At 41.7% G+C, this 19,103-nt stretch overlaps 4 protein-coding genes across 8 annotated transcripts; 1 reads left to right on the plus strand and 3 right to left on the minus strand.

The window, feature by feature from the left end:
* Positions 1-1,661: 1,661 nt before the first annotated feature.
* On the plus strand, positions 1,662-3,514 carry LOC103969957 (protein neprosin-like). Its single transcript, XM_065130896.1, has 7 exons — positions 1,662-1,803; positions 1,905-1,991; positions 2,232-2,480; positions 2,545-2,706; positions 2,785-2,838; positions 2,904-3,050; positions 3,125-3,514. The coding sequence occupies exons 1-7, from the start codon at positions 1,702-1,704 to the stop codon at positions 3,512-3,514; spliced, it is 1,191 nt and encodes a 396-aa protein (XP_064986968.1). The 5' UTR covers positions 1,662-1,701.
* A 41-nt stretch (positions 3,515-3,555) lies between these two features.
* On the minus strand, positions 3,556-9,340 carry LOC135625416 (uncharacterized). 5 transcript variants are annotated; one of them, XM_065130204.1, is made up of 10 exons: positions 8,865-9,340; positions 8,632-8,715; positions 8,103-8,204; positions 7,462-7,507; positions 6,630-6,708; positions 6,169-6,538; positions 5,474-5,735; positions 5,007-5,249; positions 4,814-4,933; positions 3,556-4,093 (listed from the first exon to the last, which is right to left on the minus strand). In XM_065130204.1, exons 2-10 carry the CDS (start codon positions 8,701-8,703, stop codon positions 3,645-3,647), a joined length of 1,743 nt encoding a protein of 580 aa, XP_064986276.1. In that variant the 5' UTR covers positions 8,704-8,715; positions 8,865-9,340; the 3' UTR covers positions 3,556-3,644. The 5 variants fall into 5 exon arrangements, with proteins under 5 accessions (XP_064986276.1, XP_064986275.1, XP_064986274.1 ...); XM_065130203.1 differs by having other exon boundaries at positions 8,817-9,340; XM_065130202.1 differs by having other exon boundaries at positions 8,632-8,712; positions 8,803-9,340.
* Positions 9,341-10,212: 872 nt separating this feature from the next.
* Positions 10,213-11,344, minus strand: LOC108951517 (uncharacterized). Its single transcript, XM_018819454.2, has one exon. The coding sequence runs from the start codon at positions 11,122-11,124 to the stop codon at positions 10,486-10,488; it is 639 nt and encodes a 212-aa protein (XP_018674999.2). The 5' UTR covers positions 11,125-11,344; the 3' UTR covers positions 10,213-10,485.
* An 889-nt stretch (positions 11,345-12,233) lies between these two features.
* Positions 12,234-15,181, minus strand: LOC103969958 (IQ domain-containing protein IQM1-like). The gene is made up of 9 exons (XM_009383590.3): positions 14,712-15,181; positions 14,503-14,617; positions 14,319-14,384; positions 13,957-14,045; positions 13,766-13,853; positions 13,539-13,676; positions 13,195-13,287; positions 13,010-13,111; positions 12,234-12,800 (listed from the first exon to the last, which is right to left on the minus strand). The coding sequence occupies exons 1-9, from the start codon at positions 15,140-15,142 to the stop codon at positions 12,345-12,347; spliced, it is 1,578 nt and encodes a 525-aa protein (XP_009381865.2). The 5' UTR covers positions 15,143-15,181; the 3' UTR covers positions 12,234-12,344.
* Between the last annotated feature and the right edge of the window lie 3,922 nt (positions 15,182-19,103).

The raw sequence follows: 19,103 nt of genomic DNA on the forward strand, positions 1-19,103 counted from the left end.
TTTTAGCATTTTAATTTTTATATTTTTAAAAAATTATATTGGTATTTTTTAATTATAAAAGTGAATATAGGTTTATTTATCTTAATGATATTGATTTTATCAATGAAAATATAAAGATAAAAAAATAATTTTAATATTTTATTTGATAATGACGGATGACGTCGATGATGGTGAATGGTAGTATTATTAGAGCCATAGATGGTTGTTGATAATGGGAGCGATGGTGAGATGTGAGAGTCATTTTGTATCTATATCGACGTTAATGTAGTTGTTAAGCGATGAAATAATCGCTTGGCATTTACATCAGCGCTAACGTAGATGCAAAGTGGATCTCATCTCTTACTATCGTTCTTCTCATCCACAACAACAGTTACCCATGACTCTTAGTAGCATTGTTGTTTGCCACCATCGATACCGTTCTCTATAATCAATTAAAATGTTAAAATTATTATTATTTATATATTTATATTAATAAAACAGATGACGTTATGATAAATAGATCTATATATTTTATTTTAGTAATTATATGGATAATAATATAAATTTTTTAAAGTATAGAGATTAAGATATCGAAGATAACTAACTAGTCACCTTCACATAGCAGACGTTACCCGTACTCGAAAATTTTGTTCCTCCTTCGTGACATTAAACGATCGTATGGAACGAAACATGCAAATGGAAATTCCAGTTTATCGAACGAGCAAAGGGTTCTGACGGATTCAGAGAACAACATCGGCCACAAGCGTCTCTTAAAACGTACCCTTTTTTATTTTTCTAAGTATTTAATGTTTAGATCTACCGTGTACTGCGACTCTCTGCTGACTGTTCCCACGGTCACGTGAGAACGATCGTAAGCTTCTTGCTTCTCAGGTCATATTACAGCAACCGAGTTGGCCGGAGGAAGAAGACCGTGGGCTGATGCTCTATTTATCAACGTAGTAGAGCGAGCAGGTTATGCTATTTATAAATGGTACCGTGTGTGGAAAACCTGAAATGATCATCGGGTTGGGTTTAAGCATTTTGGATCAGATAGTGTTAGGTATGATACGATCGAATTGTGATATAGTAGTATCAAAGCAGACATAGTATATGACTGGATACGAGTTGTGATGCAACCTCCTCTTGTAAGTTTTTTTCCTTTCTCTTTCTTTCACGAGTATAATGGTCTCGAATTTGATCGTAATTTGCAATAACTATATTAATTTTCTCTTGTATGTATGTATGTATGTATGTATGTATGTATGTATGTATTCATAGACAAACCTAATGGTTCACAAAGAACATGTTAAGGAAACGATACACCCAACATTCGGATGGACTAACTAAATCACATATCATACAATTCATGTGTCCTCGTGTTCTTCGATTTCAACCAACTGCCACATATTTCATCCCTTCTTGTTCTTGAGGGAGCAGAACAGGCACATTCTTTCTTCCGAGAATGCCTGACATGAACAAGCTGATGATTGAGTTGAGTATGGATTATTTTCCCTGAAGAATAACACCATCACCTCAATGTAAGGTTTTGGTTTTTTTTTCCAACATATCACGTTCATTGTTTGTATGTATAGGCTTCCTTTCTTAGCTGTGTGACAGTGTCTTGGCCAGTTTGTTCCTCCTCCTCTTATCACTCTTGATTGATTGATTGAAGTACAGGCAATGCTGCTGCTCTTGTTAGCTGCTCTCCTCTTTTCCTCACAAATGGTGGATGGAACACCCAACTCTGTGCCTTTGGACAAGGAGGAATTGCTGGCGGAGAAGAAGCTGAAACTTCTTAACAGGCCTGCGGTGAAGAGCATTCAGGTTCTCTAAGCTTGCAGTTACTTGCATTTGAATTTACTGAGGGGAAGACTTGGGTTGCTCAAGAACCAAACAATCATCAACTCAGATCATATGTTTCGCAGAGCGAAGATGGTGACATAGTGGACTGTGTTGATCTCTACAAACAGCCAGCCTTCGATCACCCACTACTCAAAAACCATACCATTCAGGTCCAATATTTTACTCACCAGCATGCTAAGCATACACAAATATAAGTCTTTAGACAATTCCATGATCTTCTCCTTTCTAGGAATGTTTCAGTGACACTGTTACATAGAATCGAAACAAGATTTCCTTCGATTGGAACTTCTCAGTATGTTCTTCGACGGGCATAGAATGCTGATAGTAGTTAATTGTCGCCTTCTTAGTCCTACCAAAAAGATGATATGCATCGATTGTTAATGCTGCAGATGAAACCCGATGATGAGATCTCCGGCGAAAGAGATGAGGGAGTTAAAGCACGCGTGCCGTCCCAAGCGTGGCAAAGGAGTGGGAGCTGCCCTGATGGAACGATCCCAATCCTCAGGATCCAAAAGCATCACCTGCTCAACGCTGCTTCGATGGAAGACTACGGCAGGAAGCCATGGCATGGCATGACCAAGCACAAGATACGTACATCGAGTCTCTCGGTAGATGCCGGCATCGAAGGCCTGCACGCGGTCAGTCTTTGTACTCCCCTTCTAAGCAATTCCTGATAGCTCATCGTCTCTTCGGTGATTTCAGTATGGCGTGCTGATGGCCAGTGGTTTCAGCTACATCGGAGCCAAAGCAAGCATCAACATATGGAATCCCCGTGTCGGCGGGGACGACGAATTCACTACTGCTCAGATTTGGCTTCGGAATGGGCCATACAACAGCTCAGACTCCATCGAAGCCGGATGGATCGTTAGTCTTTCTCTTCCCTGATCGTAACACAACATTATCTGATCTCCTGTATTGTTCACAGTTCTTTCTCTTTAACAGGTAGATCCCAGCCTTTATGGTGACAGGAGGACAAGGTTTTTCGTGTACTGGACGGTAAACCTCTTCGCTCGATCGATCTTTCTTTCTTTTACGTACTTCCCTCCCATAGATCTTCGCAGACGGACTCCGGGAGGACGACAGGCTGCTTCAACCTCCTGTGCGCAGGCTTCGTGCAGACGAACCCACATGTAGCCCTGGGAGCTGCTTTCGCGAGTACATCCCAAAGAGATGGACGGCAGTACGGAATTCAACTCAACATGTGGCTGGTAAGGGTCGAAAGCAGTTCCGGCGTTGCAACATGAGCTTGCTCTTCGTCGTCTGAGCCCGCAATCGCTTGCAGGACTCGGACAACGAGAAATGGTGGTTGATGTTCGGCGACGACGAGGTCGCGGTCGGCTACTGGCCGTCTTCATTGTTCGCCGGGCTGAGAGGGGCAGCGACGTTGGCGTTGTTCGGTGGCGACGTCTACAGCCCGAGGATACATGAGAAGCCGCACACAACCACCGCCATGGGCTCCGGCGACTTCGCTTCGTACCACTGGGGCACCGCGTGCTGGATCGGCAAGCCCCGAATCAAGGACTACTCCGGCGAGTACAAGTACCCGTATCCTTTTGGGACGCTGAGCACCCAAACCGACTGCTACAGCGCCGAGAACTACGCAGAGATCCTGTGGACGGAGCCGCTCTTCTACTTCGGCGGGCCCGGCAGGAATCATCCCTATTGCGAATAGAACGAACACTTGCTTTGTGCGGTTTATGCTTCGAGGAAGGATATGTTAAGACACATCAGATTTAGCCTCGTGAAACAACAAAGACTGGTGAACCAAAATGTCTATTACCGAAAGAAAAGAAAACAAAGCACTAATCTGAATCTGATGTTGTCTGGGAGTGAGGATCAAATCCCATCAACAGTTTCGATAGATGCTCTCCCATGTCTTGGACTTCATCTCTCCCAAAGCCCCAAGTACGGAGAAGCTCAGCGCCTGGAGCTCCCCTTGCGATCCCGTGTTTGCGAAGGTCCCCCAACCTTTTCTCCACGAAAGGCATAATAGCAGTGCTTGACCGGAGTCTTGCAGCCATCGGGATTGATTCGATTTCAAGCGATCCTCTCGACCGAGCTCCTTGTACCGAGTTGAACACCAACTCGCCATGTCGGCCTACATTCCTCCCAAAGATCGATGGAAATGGCAGTGGTATCGGAAGAGGGCAGAGGGCCACCGAGAGGCGGGAGAACATTGGCTTCGCCGGAGCAGTTTGATAAGCTACACGTACCGAGTCCTTGACTTGAGACACCGTTGCTCGATGATCACCTGTAGGTCTCAATCCACAAAGGATAGCAGACGTCAGTGGTCTTTATTTTTACTGAAGTGCAGATTAAACAAGAACACACTCGGAATCATCAATTTGCATTCTGATCTCAGTTTCAATTAAATGGTTTCAACACTCATAAATTACATGCAGCATCAAATAAAAAAAAAGAAAAGAAATCTAATAGCAATTACTAAAACCCTTCTTACATGATTGTTATCTTGGTGAAGACAGACCTTCCACACTGGTTTTTATGTCCAGGACATAGGTATGTTTGCCGTCATAATTTCCCAATTGTTTTGTAAATACATGAAACATGCTCCGACATTCAAGAGGCACATGTGGAATTCCAACTCCATTATAGATACTTATGAAAAATTTTCATGCCTTATTCATCATTTCTGAAGGATCCCCTACTCAATGGCTTAGTTTGACGTCATGAATGGGACAAATGGTTAAAATGTTTTTCATTCAAAACATGTTGTAATATGAAAATTAGTGTGTCTCCTAGACACGCGATAAAAGAGTTAAAAATATAGCACAACTTGAAGGAGGGGCGCAGGGAAGAAAAAAATCGTTCAGACAAAAATCATTGAGAAATTTGGCATAACTGCAGCATTAAATATCAGTATCAACATTTTGCATTCTTAATACTATGGATGAGTTGGTGAGCTGAAAAAAGCAAACTTGTGTGTTGTTCAGCAAAAGATAGGAAGAAGAACCTGAATAAAGGGCTCCATGAACAACCAAGGACTCCACAGCTAGCAAATCATCATCATCTTTTCTTATTTCAGGGGTCAAAGGATGCAAGTTTCTGAGGATACTACCTTGGTTATGCTCATCTGAAACAAGACCACCAGTTTCTCAGTGAAATTGTGAAGACAAATGATCCAGGATAATAAACAGCATTCTTACCGGTCAAAGATGGAGGTGGCATCGCTACATCCAGAACTGTCACCAAATTTTGCCTAGATTGACCAGCCAATGTGTGTACAATCTCACCCACATCCATAGCACCAGAAGTGCATGTTGAATTTGCGGCTGGCCCAGGAATTTCCATTCGGAATGGAATGCTTATGGAGTGTATTGAAGCAGCATAAACAGCACTGCTGTGGAAAAGCTTCTTATCGTCCACATGGAGCAAAGGGGACAACCCACCTTAATTTAAAATAAGAAAAACCTATCAGCCTAAGATATAATCACAACAAGAAGGAACTACAGGCAGTATCAATTAATGTAAGACAATAAAAAGTATACTTTTGGAACAACAAGCATTTGAATTCTATGTAGAATTAACTTCAGAGTTGCACTGCAGATTTTGACTAATATTAAGCTTAAATTGGTAAAAGCCAGATTTTAACATAAGCTTGCATACGACCAACCACAGACTTGCGTACTTCTAAGAGAAGGCAACCCAACTGGTATCATCAAGTTGCAAAAGGAAGACAGCCTTGAAAAGGAGACAGCATCGTGAAGAGACCGTCCAATAGATGATTTCTGGTTAGTGGCATATGTATAAGCACCAGGATCTCTTACAGCATAAAGCAGAACAGGTGTGTTTGTGTACTCATCTTCAATGTTCTCCAGAACTTCTGCAGCTACGCTGGAAAAACCTCCAGAATCATCAACAACAAATTGGATACCCTGAGAAGCAGTATATAGTTTGAGAACAGGACAATGTTTATAGATCAAACTAAACATAAATTGTCTAGATCTAACATGAATTTAAGGTTATAAGCATCAAGGTTTAATTGTAATCTTGATATGAATATTATGTTTGTATTTTTGCATGCTTATGGGTGTGCAATTGAGCACGTCAGTGCATGTACATAGGTGTACATCCATGCATGTGCAGACGTACATTTGTGCAGCCATTTTCCTGCATGCAAATACATACGTGCTTCAATGCATGGTAATCTTGCTGTCAGAACTCATAAATAAATGGAAAAAATAAGACTACAATTCTATAAAATGTTAATAGTTTTTAGGGAAAAAGGAAAGAGTTGCATAATCAAAATCTGGAATGAAACGGGAGAAGTCGATCGATTAAATAGTATTATATTGACAAGAAAATGACCTGAATATGGTCGCATTCTTCAATAAAGAACCGTAGTCTCTCATTCATCTCTTCTAACTGCAAGCTTCCTGAAAGAACATCCTTTCCAATGCCATAATCATCAAACTTTTGGATGTCCATCCACGAACTATGAAGTTCATACAAGCTTCGAGGGTGATACTGAACCTTGGAAAAGTCTGTCCAAAACTTAACATCAGTTTCTAGGCATTCAATCCGGCCCTTATCTTGGACTTGCCTCTGAGAACTGCTCATCACTTCACCAGAATCATCCTCTGAAACATCTAAAATCTCATGCTCTTCCGCAGATAAGCTTTGCAGAAATAAATTCTTTTTGTGAGGTTCTGCCATGCATCTGGATACATTGCCAGTCCTGCACATTGTTTAGATATAAGGCTTCACAAGGATCAAAGGCAACAGAACAAAGACAAAGGTAAATGAACTCATTTGTAAGTAGGCCTTGCCATGTCAGGATATCTGTAGGGTCAGATAATGAAATATCTTCATATAGAGAACCAGAAAGACCTAGGGAACCCAGAGACCCTGCAAATATATTAGCAAAATGAAAAGTTAAAAAGTAAATGACACAGATCTCTTGGCATTTGCTATATAAGCTCATAAGAAAAATAACGGATGTCACAAACTGACCCATGAGAGTGGCTATTTAAAGGATTTCTTTTAGAAAAAGGATCACAAATCAGATGATGAATTAATCTTCATGTGCAATAAGCTAACTGTCTTAAAGTAAATGATGCATTCATATATATATATATATGTTAATACATGGTTACATTCATAAAAATCTACAGACTATACATAGATATATATACACACACATATATAAACATGTCTGATCTAGATATGTGTATGTGCACACACGATAATGCGTCTCCTGAAAACATGTCAACTTATGATTAAAAGGCCTTGCTGCTCTTTATCTTGAAATCAAAATATAACAAGTCATCTTTTGTATGTGTAAGAATCATCTTTCAATCATAGATAAGGATCCCTTTTACTTACCCCAACAATCCAAAATTTTCCCAATTTGTTTCTTATGCCAAATGAGACTTTCATATCATTTAAATAATGCATCAAAGCAGATAACATTCAATAGTTTAATCACTGCCATCGTATCAAGTAAATGATAGATAAAAATGGCATACACCATTTTAGCCACCTATGTTTATCGGTTATTACTGTTATCGAGGATCATTGCTTCATAAACCCTTATAACTTACCAGTGTGCAAATAAATTTAGTTATATTAGCAGTAACAAGCAATGGAAAGAACGATCACCTTGAAAATTGATGGATATCAATCGAGGGCAGTATGTAGGAATACCCTGCAGAGTGCAAATAAGTAACATGTAAGCATAGCTTCCAGTTTTCGAATAAAGGATGGTTAATGGGCTGCCACTAAACATTTTCCACCTATAAGCGACTTCAGATCAAACGAACCCATGTATCATGATCTTAATGAATTAAAATGAAAGAACTGCCCCACCTTCACTTCAAGAATGGGAAAAAACACAGTTGTGGGATCTTCTCAAAGTATATATGTACTATGTCATGACATTGTTTGAAAAAGATGAAGAAGTGATATGTTAATTTCCTTGAATGAAGGCGAGGACTCCAAATGACATTGACAGGAAAAAGAAATATAAAAGTAAAAGTTTCTCCATATCTAACATGGATTGATGTGATCACAGACATGTATACATAGCATCCTAGTTAACCTATTATTCATGTTTGTTTCAAGGTTTGGGATGCCTAGAGCAACATTTTGTCATAGATGACTTGCAGTTATACCTTTTGATTATCTAGAGAACATGTGCGCTTCACCTTTGTGGAAATTGAACTAATCTATTGAATTTGACATCCTTATTCTAGACAAATGCAGTTATTCTACCGTGATAAATGTGTTACAGCCAAATCCACCTGTTGTGTTTCACCAGCACGATAAAGGACATCCATGTCTAAGGGTGAATTCTTGTAAATGGGATCTCCATCGGGTACCTCTGTCAGTCCAAGCAACTCATCCTGCAAACGTGAGAATGAAGTCAATAAACAATCTTAGCAATTAGCTTACATACATGAACAATCACATTCTGAAGGCTTTAGAGACATAAGAAGGCATAAGATATGCGATTTTATCGGTCCTAGCAGTGCACTTGCAAGCAACACTCTGTGTTTTGTTTCCGTTTTCTAATTCATCAAATGATTAAATATATAACATAATATAAATAATAATAATCAATACATAACAAAAGTAGAATTTTAAATTATTTACATAGCAACCACAGCAACCGAGTGACTAGTTGGATTTTGTAACCATCCTACTTCAATGGTCATACTACAAGACCACTTCAGGATGCAAGTAACTAATTCCCTTCAAGTAAACAGTACGAAATCATGCAAACAAGGCAAAAATCATCAAATAAACTAAATAAAAAACTTAATAAGTTACCTGAAAATTCCAAAAATGAGATCCAACGTAATTCGCAAAAGTACCAACTTGAATCGTTACAAGTTCCCTCATTTGCAGTAGCTTCTGTCGAGCAGAGCAAACAATCAGTCAGAACCTTCTTTCTTTCATGGTCAAAGGGGTAGATTTCTCTGAAAGATAATAAAATTGTACATTTGTGGTATAACTGATTCACATAAATGCAGTGTAGTCAAAGGCGAGGGGGAGAGTTCGACGGTCAAGGGGAGAGAGAGAGAGACGGAAGAAGAGCCGGCTGGAGATCGCACGGAAGCCTCTCGCTCGAGGAAGACACGGCCGTCGTTCGCCGATGGAGAGGAAGACGCCGCGCAGTGATTAGGTTTTCCAGGGGCGGCACGGCCTCGTGCGCGCCGGGGAAGGGAAGAGACGTAGATCTAGTGGGGTGGGTGGGGAGAGACGTTAATATGGTTCGATCGAACTAGAATCGATGAACCAAATTGAATTAGGCTCGACCCAATCCCATTGCTGGCACAGGCGCACGCCTGAACCGCCCAGCTCCTGGGCTCAAGCAAATGCATCGATTATTAGGAACGTCATTTGACATAGCGCAGTCGGCGGCGGCGTAAATGGTGGCCTGTGCCGACGACGAGAAGGGCGTCGAGCGGTCGAGGCAAGCAGGTAGAGAGACTGCGGTCGGATAAAAAGGGGAAGACGAGGCGGAGGTAGCAGCCACGTGAAGGGCGTAGGGTTCGCGAAAAAGAGTCGTTATATATATATATATATATATATATATATATATATATATATATATATATATATATATATATATATATAACAATTGCTAAATGTGATTAGCAGTTCATAGTTTGAATTAAAAATGTTATAATAGAATAAATGGCAAAAAGCATACATATACGTATGCGTCCTTAATAAATATTTTTTTTTTATATTTTCTCTCATATATTGAAGTAAATATATATCCCCTTTAAAGCACGAAAACTTATCACTATAGTTAATCTACAACCGCTGATCATTAGCGTGATGACATTGCGCATTTTAATATCCCCTTCGAAAGTACTAGGAAAACATGATGAATCAAATAATTAATGGAAATAATAAAAACTATTTTAGATATTTGAATTTTTATTTTTATTTACAATCAGTGAAAATCGTAATTCATGGAAGTCATGTCCAATAATGTCATTAGTGGGGGATTTAGAGGGATATATATGAAAAATTAAAACTTTTATGAAGTGACATATTTACCAATAGTAAAATTTGAAGGTATTATTTAACTTAAGCACAAGATGTGAGTCAATTAGAAACAAGCTGATTAAACACAAAGTGAAATAGAGGGAGGGATTAATAAAGGATCCGAAATCACTAACTAGTTTAATACCATAATAAACATCTTAATTGGGTGATCAACAACTCTCAAAAGCCCAACCAATTAGGAATTGATATAATCTATATTAAACTCTAACATGATAGTTCAGAATCTGAGTATTAGCCACTACCAAATTAAGCACGAAATGAAGAAAGAAAGAAAGAAAAAAAGTAAAAAGAAGTTCTTCGTGAAGGCATCCACAGGCCAACGATTCCCCCATTAAGAAAGGCTGCGGAACTATACTACACCAGCAATCAACCATGTCTTGCCATGTTATAATAAATCTGATATTATTTATATACATATACATATATGTATGTGTGTATATATATATATATATATATATATATATTTATATATCAGATATATATGGAAGCACGAAGCTTAGAAAATTCACCGGTTTGATCATCATGGCCACATGTCGCAGATTAATTCCTGGAGGTCGCGTTTCCCATATGGATCGCCACCGGCAACTGCTGCTCCGCTCTAGGTCACGTCGGCGTCTCGTCGGGATACGCGAACGAGTTGTTTCGAGACGTCTGCCGCGACCGCGGCGTCCTCGGGTGGTAGTGTTTCTGCCGGTTCCCCTTCTCGCCCGCCACCTCCTCTTCCTCGTCGTCGCTCGAGACCTTGCACTTCTCGCCCAGGATGATTGTTTTCTTCCATATCGAGTCCTCCGAATCACCTCCTCCGTTCCCGCTCCGTTCTCTCCTGCTGGTCCTTATCTTCTCCGGGAGCCCCTTGCCGAAGCTTAACGACATTTTCCGCTTCGAGGCGGACGCCGGCAGCACAGTACTGGGAGGGATTGGGCCATGCGTCGCGACGTCGGGTGTCATCTCGATCACCGTCACTTGCTCCTCCTGCGCCTCCTGATGCGGTTCTACTTCTCCTTGTTCTGTCGTCGCTTGGACTGTGGGTGTCGTGGTGGTTTCGGATGCGGGCTTTGCGACGGATTCGTTGTGTGGTGACGGTGGGGATGCAGATGGAGGGTCGCTCGGGGTCTTGCGCTCGGCGCAGAGCGAGACGATGACGACCATGGCGGCTGCGACCCACGCAACGACGAGGGAGATGAAAAGGGCCGAGTGGATCAAGGTGTGGGCTTCCGATGGAAATGGTATACTTCTTCCCATTCTGGTTATGAATGAACGACGCGGAAGAAGCTTCTTCTCTATTCCAAGCACACAGATGGTGACAGGATGTCAGATCATCGAGTGTTGGATCGAGTTAACAACGATCATCACGAGGGCAAAGAAAAGAGAAAAAACCAACATCTTTGTTCTCCTCTCGAACGAAACTGGTAGAATTTGGTGGATGATAGAGGAGAAAGAAGATGGGATCCTGGTGTTGGTCACTCCTTGTGGTCGTAGGAGAATTGGTTGGTTCATCAAACTGAAATATACTATATTAAGGTCATCTTAGAAAAGGAAAAGTCAAAAGAGAAAGCACAGCCACCCGTAGCAATCCATAAACATATAGTTGACTTTTCCTTGTATCCACATCGATATGGTTGCTTCTAATTGAGGAAAGGGGTCGAGTTTCATGTCGGAGCAACTGCTTCTGCTTTTGGTATCGGATTCGGCTTCTTGAACGAAGACTACATGACCGACGACAATGGTTGTGGTGCCGGATGTGTCCAGGCCGGAGAGGTTTGATCCGATCAGCCGGTGAAAGAGAAGAAACGAAGGCGCCCGGTAGCAGTAACATGAACCGGAGAGCTCACAGTTACTACGGACGTTGTTCTTGGTGCAGCCTGACAGAATCATACGGAAATGGAACTCAAATGATGTTCTGTGACCCGACACAAATGTGTCTTTTTGAGTGTAGCACTTGCATTCTCGATTGAATTTGGAATGGCATGGGCTTCCTCAATTTGGATGCCGGTGGAACAGAGCTGCAAGAAAGATCATGTTTCTTTTATACAGAGCATGCACAACTCCTATTCTCTGTATATATTACCTCATAATTTGTTATACAAAACAACTTGAGGTGAGTAGATTTACCATACTTTTTCATCAGGAATTAGAAATGTTCGAAGGGAAGATAAAGACGAAGTTTATTCTCTTCAAAAAGAATTCTACACAACATTAATTCTATCGCCTTATCAATGTGCAAAACAAAAGAATTGACTCTTTACAAAAATTAACCTCATTTTGAGAGGAACCAAGAAAGAGAGCAAAAAAAAAAAGAGAGAGAGGAGATATGAATCGGATCAGTTAACAAATATACAAGGAAACCAAAAAACGAAAAGGAGAAAGAATTAGTTGGCCAGCATTTCTCTCCTCCATTCCTCTTCAAGTTGCATGTCGATCGAAGCTTTGCATGCAGATGATGGTACTGGCAAGCTGATGGATCAGCGGCGTCTGTGTTTAGGAAGAGTAAGTGTGATCGTGGGAGCAGGAAGGCTGATTCCAGCAAGCGTGGGGGATAGCCTCATATCAGAGTTTGGACGGGGAGATACGATCGGCTCATCAGGGGGAGCCGTGGAGCTTGGTGACAGGTTAACTTGCTCGAGTGCCTTAAACTGAAGATCCGTGGGGTACTTGCGAACACACCTGATGCGATGCCCAGCCCCAGTTGTGCAGTTCTGATGGTGGTGATCGACCGATCCAGAAGTGGTCTCGACATTACTATCTTCGGGTATCGAAGAACATAGATGGCCCTCTTCTACCTCATTTTCACTCTGGTTTCCTACTTCATGTGATGTAGATTCCTCTGCTACCTCTGTGCCCTTATCCATATCTGTCATCGAGTTACTCCTGTCCATCTTGAGTGAAGAGTAGTCATCGTCGTCACCAGCAGGACATTTCTGAAGATTATTTGACAATACATCAGCCATCTTGTAGGATTCATTTTACCAGGAATCTAAAGAGAACCTTCTTAAAATCATCTCCCTTGGTCATGCATAACAGTGCATCTAAAAGAGGTTTTCTTTTCAAGAAATTCTATTGCATGTGAGGCTAGAAACACCACCTATCATTTGCTATGTAAATAGTTGATGAGGAAAGACAACATTACCTGGACATCAGTGAGGTCGACATTGTTGTCTTGAAGAAAACTGATGAATTCCTTGAAATTTTCTTCAGTCGGGAGGTAATGTCCACTATATGGCCAAACAACCTACAGGAAAGGAACCACAGGAAATAAGACAACAGAAAACATGTTGTCGCTAACTAAACGATCGAGGTTTTGCTAATAAGCACCTTCAGAATTCCCTCTTTCACGATCAGTCTTCCTGCAGCTATGGTAGCTCCACCAGCAAGAAAACTCGAGTGGTGAAATGACCCCTTCATTTTCTGCTCATACATGGAAGTGGAGAATTAGATGTCTGAAAAAGAATCAAACAGCAAGGGAAGATCTTAAAACTACCGAACAAACGAAGCATGATAACTAAAGAATATATCCTGGTAAGTAGTAGTAACATAGCTGCTGACAGGTACAGAAGAACTAATGTGAAACATGGCAACTTTTTGTAGTTAAGAATAGAAGTTTATGTGTTTCATAAATTATATTAAAAAAAATCCAAAACCAGGGATGTGAAATTTACCTGCCCCACGTACAATGTGCTGATTGTGCTGAGAACAAATATCCATTTCGACCCTTCGGTAGTGTCCACAAACGTTCCGCTTTGCTTGTATACGAATTTTCCAGACTCCAAATTGACCTCATAAGCCTGCCTTTCTTTCTGAACAAAAATGACATAGATATGAATTGATGAAGGTTCAGAGTTTCAAATTCGACGATCTAAGGTCATTTAATCAGCGAGCGACGTACCGGTCCGAGATAGTTAACACATTCCTGGTGAAGTTTGTTTCTAGGACACTTTGCAAGATTCACTTCTTTGCCATCACCAATGTCCAACCTGAATTTTCCACCCGAAAAGAAGATCAGGACCAAACTAAGCTGAAACTAATCTAATAAGAAGAGAAAAATGAAGATGGATGGATGTAAGCGAACATAGTTACCAGTAGAAAAACGGTTGCTTGCTCTCGCTTATGAACCATTCGTCATAATAAAGATGCAGATTGTGCCCGTATCGATGGCGCGGGTCGATCTGAAAGCGAAGACAATACCGGTTATTCATTGCACTATCATGGCTAGATAATTCATTTGCACCACAAAAGTTTGTCCCACTAGATGTCTTTCTAGGGATTTGACTATCACCGAGTCAGTACTGGATTTGATTCGCATTTATTTCACAAAAAAAAAATTATTAATTTTGTAAAAATTGTCTTGACCTTCCCCCCTTCACCCCCCCCCCCCCCCCCCCCCCCCTATATGTTTAATAGAATCATTCACAGCAGGTAAGTAAAGAAAATTAACATACAGCTTCAAGCCAGTGTTGAAGTGCCAGCTTTTGTGCCTTGTTATTCTTGGACAAACCCTTACCAACCTACAAAAAGATAGAAAAAATGGATCACATAATTCCATTCAGGAAGAAGCTTGAGAGTGATACTATGGTGCATCTGCATATCAGAACTATAAAAACAAAACACTGGTGATCGGACTACCTTGGCTGCCCTCGTTAGTGCCCTTGCCCAGCGTGACGCTGCTGTCTCTGGCTTTGTACCACCGAAAAAAGATATTGAGCTGTGCTTGAGTGAGGCAAAATCGAATGCCTTCCACCTGAAACCAAAAGACAACACACAAAAGATGATCAGAGAAAACCTAATGAATTGGTACCACCAATACCAACAGAAGCCTTTTTATACAAACTAACCATAATTCCTCAACAACAACTGCACAATCTGCCAAATTTCTTCGTGTCCGATAACTTTTGTACACCTTTTGCAACTTGACAGCCGCTGCATCGAGGTCTTTTATAAGCCTTAGGGACTCCAAGAGACAATTTTCTGGGTTCAACTTGAGATCTGCATCATTGCCAATCTGATCTGCAGAATAAGGTTCCCTTTTAACATCTTCCCTATGCTGATTCTTGGGTGAAACATTAGTTTCCAGCTTGGTTTGGTCCTGGCACCAATTTTTGAAGCTTAATGATTCTTTCAAGGAAGAACTCGATTTAGTGCTGGTCTCTGACTCATTTTGTTTGCAGCTGTTTGATCCTGGGATCCGCTTGACATCCTTCTCCATCGAACTCAACGATCTAACATTCTCAACCTCCTCTGCCAAATCAAAAATCTTGCTTCTCATGAGTTCGATCCAGGTGAACCAGAGCAACGAAACAAATATGCCCATCAAGGTAACTTCAACTCTTCGATTTAGAAATTGCAAAAATTGTCTCCTGCCATACATAGCCAAAATGCACCGGTGTCAGCTGCAACGAAGTAATTGATTTCCATGGTCGAATGTTGATTGATTGAGGTGAATGCATTGATAGAAACATGACAACATACTTCTCGGATGCAGGTAAAACAAATTTCAAATCGTTCTCTAAATGCTGAAATGCACGGCGCGGAAAAGGGGGTGTGAGCAACAAAAGTATGGTCCTGATGAAAACAAGAGAAACGAAGGTCTCGTCCTAATTGAGATTAATTTAGTGCAATTGCGTTTCCTTCAATCGCAAAAAGAAAGCTTGTTCTATCTTGTTCATAGTGCTGTATCCTCCAGAAAAAGAGGCAATTGAAATTACAGCGGTAACTCGATCGACCTAACAATGTTTATCATTTGCAACGCACCGGAAATCAAATTACAGCAGAATCAAATCAATGCACCATAAACAACCCCGTAGCGCACGGGATTAGAAACACCAATGACACAACCGATAGTAACAAAATTGGGTAACAGGAAGACCTAAAAATCGAACTTTTAGCGTGAGAAAATGTTTCTTCCATGTTACCTCTGAATCCGGGAAGAGAATGCGAGCAACCCTGGAAACGAGGAGAAGAAGCGCTCGATCAAGAGGGGCGACAAGAAGCCAAAGCAACCGGAAGCGAACAACCACCCGGCGGCTGACCGATTCCTATTTGCTGTCGTGGATGGGCATGTCGATTTCGTCAGGCAGGACGAAACGAGTCGCCCAGAAAAATACGAAGGCAATGGACAAGACGGACTTCAAAGCCTCGAACGGTAAATTCTTGGAGGGAAAGCCAAATGGTGAATTCTTGCAGAAAATGCAGTGGACTGCAGGGGGAGGGGCGCCTGGGGTGGGTCCTCGGAGGTAGGTTTCTTGGTGGGAAATGTTGGGAGCAACCAGGATTTTGATGCAGAAAGGGAACGCGGAGGGAGGGAGACGAGGAAAGGGTCAAACTTCACAGTTAGAGAGGGCTCCTTGGGGTTTGGTTGTCAAAGCAATGTGATGTCATAATTTGAGGAAGTCAAACGTAGTTCGTGAAATCCCTGTGCTGTTGAGAAGAGACATATTTAGATTAACACGGACCCGCCGCGTCTCTCCCAGTTAATACCTAAATGACTCATTTGCCCCCAGGTACACCGTACCAACCGCTTCCGATGGACGTTGGTGGAGCCTAAAGATGCCAATTAACTCTGAATTGGTCCGATCACATCAGGTTTGACCAACTTTGACGAGGGAATAAGAGGGATTGTAATATTATCTTGAGGACCAATTTAGAGTACGGGAATTAGGGGATGAATACGGAGTTACATTCTGTAACATAAATCCAGCGTCAGCCATGCACTCGAATAGAATGCTGGAACGACTCTTCGCGTACGCCTCATTTGCAACGCAGACATCACTCGAGGTAGCATTAAACGTGCGGCTGGTGGTCTCCCCGTCTGAGGCACGAAACGGTCCGTTTCAACGATTGACCAAGACAGCTTGTCAAACCACGCGGCGAAGGGGCTCTCTCTGGAGTTGCTTGTCGACGAGGTTCTCCGGTCCTGTCGATGTCATAGTTTTCCACTATTTTGGTAGGGAGGAACAGCTCGGCCCCGTACAGACGACGGAGAATTAGAGGTTGACTGAAGCCAACGTCGGTGAAAGACCTTGCCCCAGTACGCCGTTGACTCTCGAAAAGTCAGAATTAGTTGCGCTAATACGTGATGTCGACAAGCATGGTGGCAGATTGGTTGACTCGGACCACGTTAAAGGAGGGGGAAAGAAATCTTCTGCTCGTCAGTCGATGAGGTTGAGGAGTTTTCCGCTCTTCGTTGGCCCCTTTATGATCGCATTCAATCACGTAGTCCCTTTAGGTTGCGGCCTGTCGACGAGTGCTCTCGATACGAAGTACAAATTAGAATCAAAGTTTTCATCCGTTGAACTCACCAAGTAACATGTGATGGATTGGATTTCGATTGCGTCGGTGGGCGAACTCGGGAACAATGCGCCCAGCACAGCATCCGAGTCCGAGTTAACCGTCCTTGTCAAACCACGGAGCCCATCGCATCAATTTGTGACGATGATGCGGTGGCTATCGCCATTTGTTCCCATGCTGTGGGCCATGCGATGGAGACATCCGGAGAGTGGGAGTTTGGCAGGACACGTGTGAGGCTAGGACGGTCCAACCAAATCTTATGGTACGCCTCGTCGCTTTCGCCGGTCTGAGAATGTCCGGGGCGGTCTCATTGCAGGGAGAGCGCGCGAGCCCGTGCCGCACGATTCCGTCAAGGTGATCTGATCGACGGCGGTGATTGCAGACGGGACGACTCGCCGTCTACAAGGATATGGGCGAATTTGCCGCACGATTCCGGGAACTCCACCGGATTCCACGCGTCAGCACACCGTCTCACCAGGATATGGACGGTGGGCCCCACGGTAGGATTTCCACTAGATGGACGTCTCGGCCTCGCCGAACGATTTAGTACTCGACCGGGATGGACGGTTGAGATGAGAAGAAGATGGGATGGACGGTTGAGAAAGAGAGCGCATGCTATTGGCCGGCCGTCCTCGCCGAAGCAGCGGGGAGACGGGTGTTGCGAACGTCCGTAGCAGGGCCCTCTATGTAGGAGGAGGTGAAGGGCATGGTGGAGCAGCTCCATGCTCGTGTATCACTTTTACGTGCTTTTGTAAATGTGTTGGGCATGCAGCGCATGGTTAGAAAGTGTCGATGAAATCATTAGATGTTCTTCACAAGATCAAACATCGATGTCCTCTTCGTTTGCTTCACTATTCTTTTTGTTTCTCCTTCGGTTACTGAGAAAGCTGATCATTCTGGGATTTATTGTTTTGGTGTGTAGCTGTTGTGTTCTCTATGTTCGTAAACGCAATCTGCAGCAATGCTTTTGGCTGAGGATTCTCCTGGAAACCGCAATGATTAATTATGCCTCCAGAAACTAGTTCGGACTTTGCTGCAAGTGCCTGTTTCCACTGTTTTGTCAGTCAAGTGACTTCATCAGCTGTTTTCTTGTGTGCTTCCTTTCTCTCCGACTGCAGTACTTTTGTCATTTCAAGTCATTATGAGTCACCCGTTTAAAAGATGTCGCTGCTTGTTGGCGGTCTGCAATTATATTAAATGCTGATTGTCGCTGAGCGCTTAAAGATTTGTATACAGTACTTGCAACGAAAATGGTAAAGATTGAGGTGAAATTAATTTGCAGATAACTTTAATGAATTGCCACGCGTACTTTAACCATGCTGTTTAGGTCAATCAAATCGAGGGCAGAGGTGGGACTACACTTCAATGTCATTTCTGCTACAAATATCAACATTATTTGAGGATTAAAAAGGTGGAGTGATTGACGTTTCTTGGCGTCAAATTGAGATTCCTTTGATATTTATAGAACCATACACCCAAATTATTGGCATTATGATTTCTTGACATCAAATTGTTGCATTTCTACTACTATAAATAGCATTATTAAGATTGTTGCTAATCTTAATAATCTTTCATGTGTATTTTATTTATTTCTATATCTTCTAAAAAAAATATATTTTTACTTCTTTATTGAATATCTAATCATTAGATCATTTTTACTTCGATATCACTCACTGAGATTAATAAATGAAGAAAATATAAAAAAGGATAATAAAAGATTAATATGGTTCAATAAATTCATGGAGAAAATAAAATTCAATATTAATTATAAGATTCTTAAATTATTTTTACTGAGTCAAATTTTTTTGTATACTAAGAATTTATATATATTTTTCTTTACCTTCTATAGAATCTTAAAGTATCCTTTTAGATTCCATAGTGAAAAACCCAATAATAGATAAAATATTTCTTACATCTTACTATTTAAAAATCATAGAGAT

Source organism: Musa acuminata, chromosome BXJ2-10, assembly GCF_036884655.1.
Source record: "Musa acuminata AAA Group cultivar baxijiao chromosome BXJ2-10, Cavendish_Baxijiao_AAA, whole genome shotgun sequence".
NCBI lineage: Eukaryota > Viridiplantae > Streptophyta > Magnoliopsida > Zingiberales > Musaceae > Musa > Musa acuminata.

Excerpts from the sequence above, each read along its gene's own strand:
- LOC103969957 (XM_065130896.1), top strand. The coding sequence starts at position 1,702 with ATGGTGGATGGAACACCCAACTCTGTGCCTTTGGACAAGGAGGAATTG. Across the intron at positions 1,992-2,231 it reads TCAAAAACCATACCATTCAG|ATGAAACCCGATGATGAGAT; the intron begins GTCCAATATTTT and ends TTAATGCTGCAG. Across the intron at positions 3,051-3,124 it reads TTCAACTCAACATGTGGCTG|GACTCGGACAACGAGAAATG; the intron begins GTAAGGGTCGAA and ends AATCGCTTGCAG.
- LOC103969958 (XM_009383590.3), bottom strand. The coding sequence starts at position 15,142 with ATGAGAAGCAAGATTTTTGATTTGGCAGAGGAGGTTGAGAATGTTAGA. Across the intron at positions 13,854-13,956 it reads AAGCAACCGTTTTTCTACTG|GTTGGACATTGGTGATGGCA; the intron begins GTAACTATGTTC and ends TGGAAAATTCAG. Across the intron at positions 13,288-13,538 it reads GCACATTGTACGTGGGGCAG|AAAATGAAGGGGTCATTTCA; the intron begins GTAAATTTCACA and ends ATGTATGAGCAG.
- LOC135625416 (XM_065130204.1), bottom strand. The coding sequence starts at position 8,703 with ATGAGGGAACTTGTAACGATTCAAGTTGGTACTTTTGCGAATTACGTT. Across the intron at positions 7,508-8,102 it reads GTGCTGGTGAAACACAACAG|GGTATTCCTACATACTGCCC; the intron begins GTGGATTTGGCT and ends TGCACTCTGCAG. Across the intron at positions 4,094-4,813 it reads TCATGGAGCCCTTTATTCAG|GTGATCATCGAGCAACGGTG; the intron begins GTTCTTCTTCCT and ends TGAGACCTACAG.
- LOC108951517 (XM_018819454.2), bottom strand. The coding sequence starts at position 11,124 with ATGGGAAGAAGTATACCATTTCCATCGGAAGCCCACACCTTGATCCAC.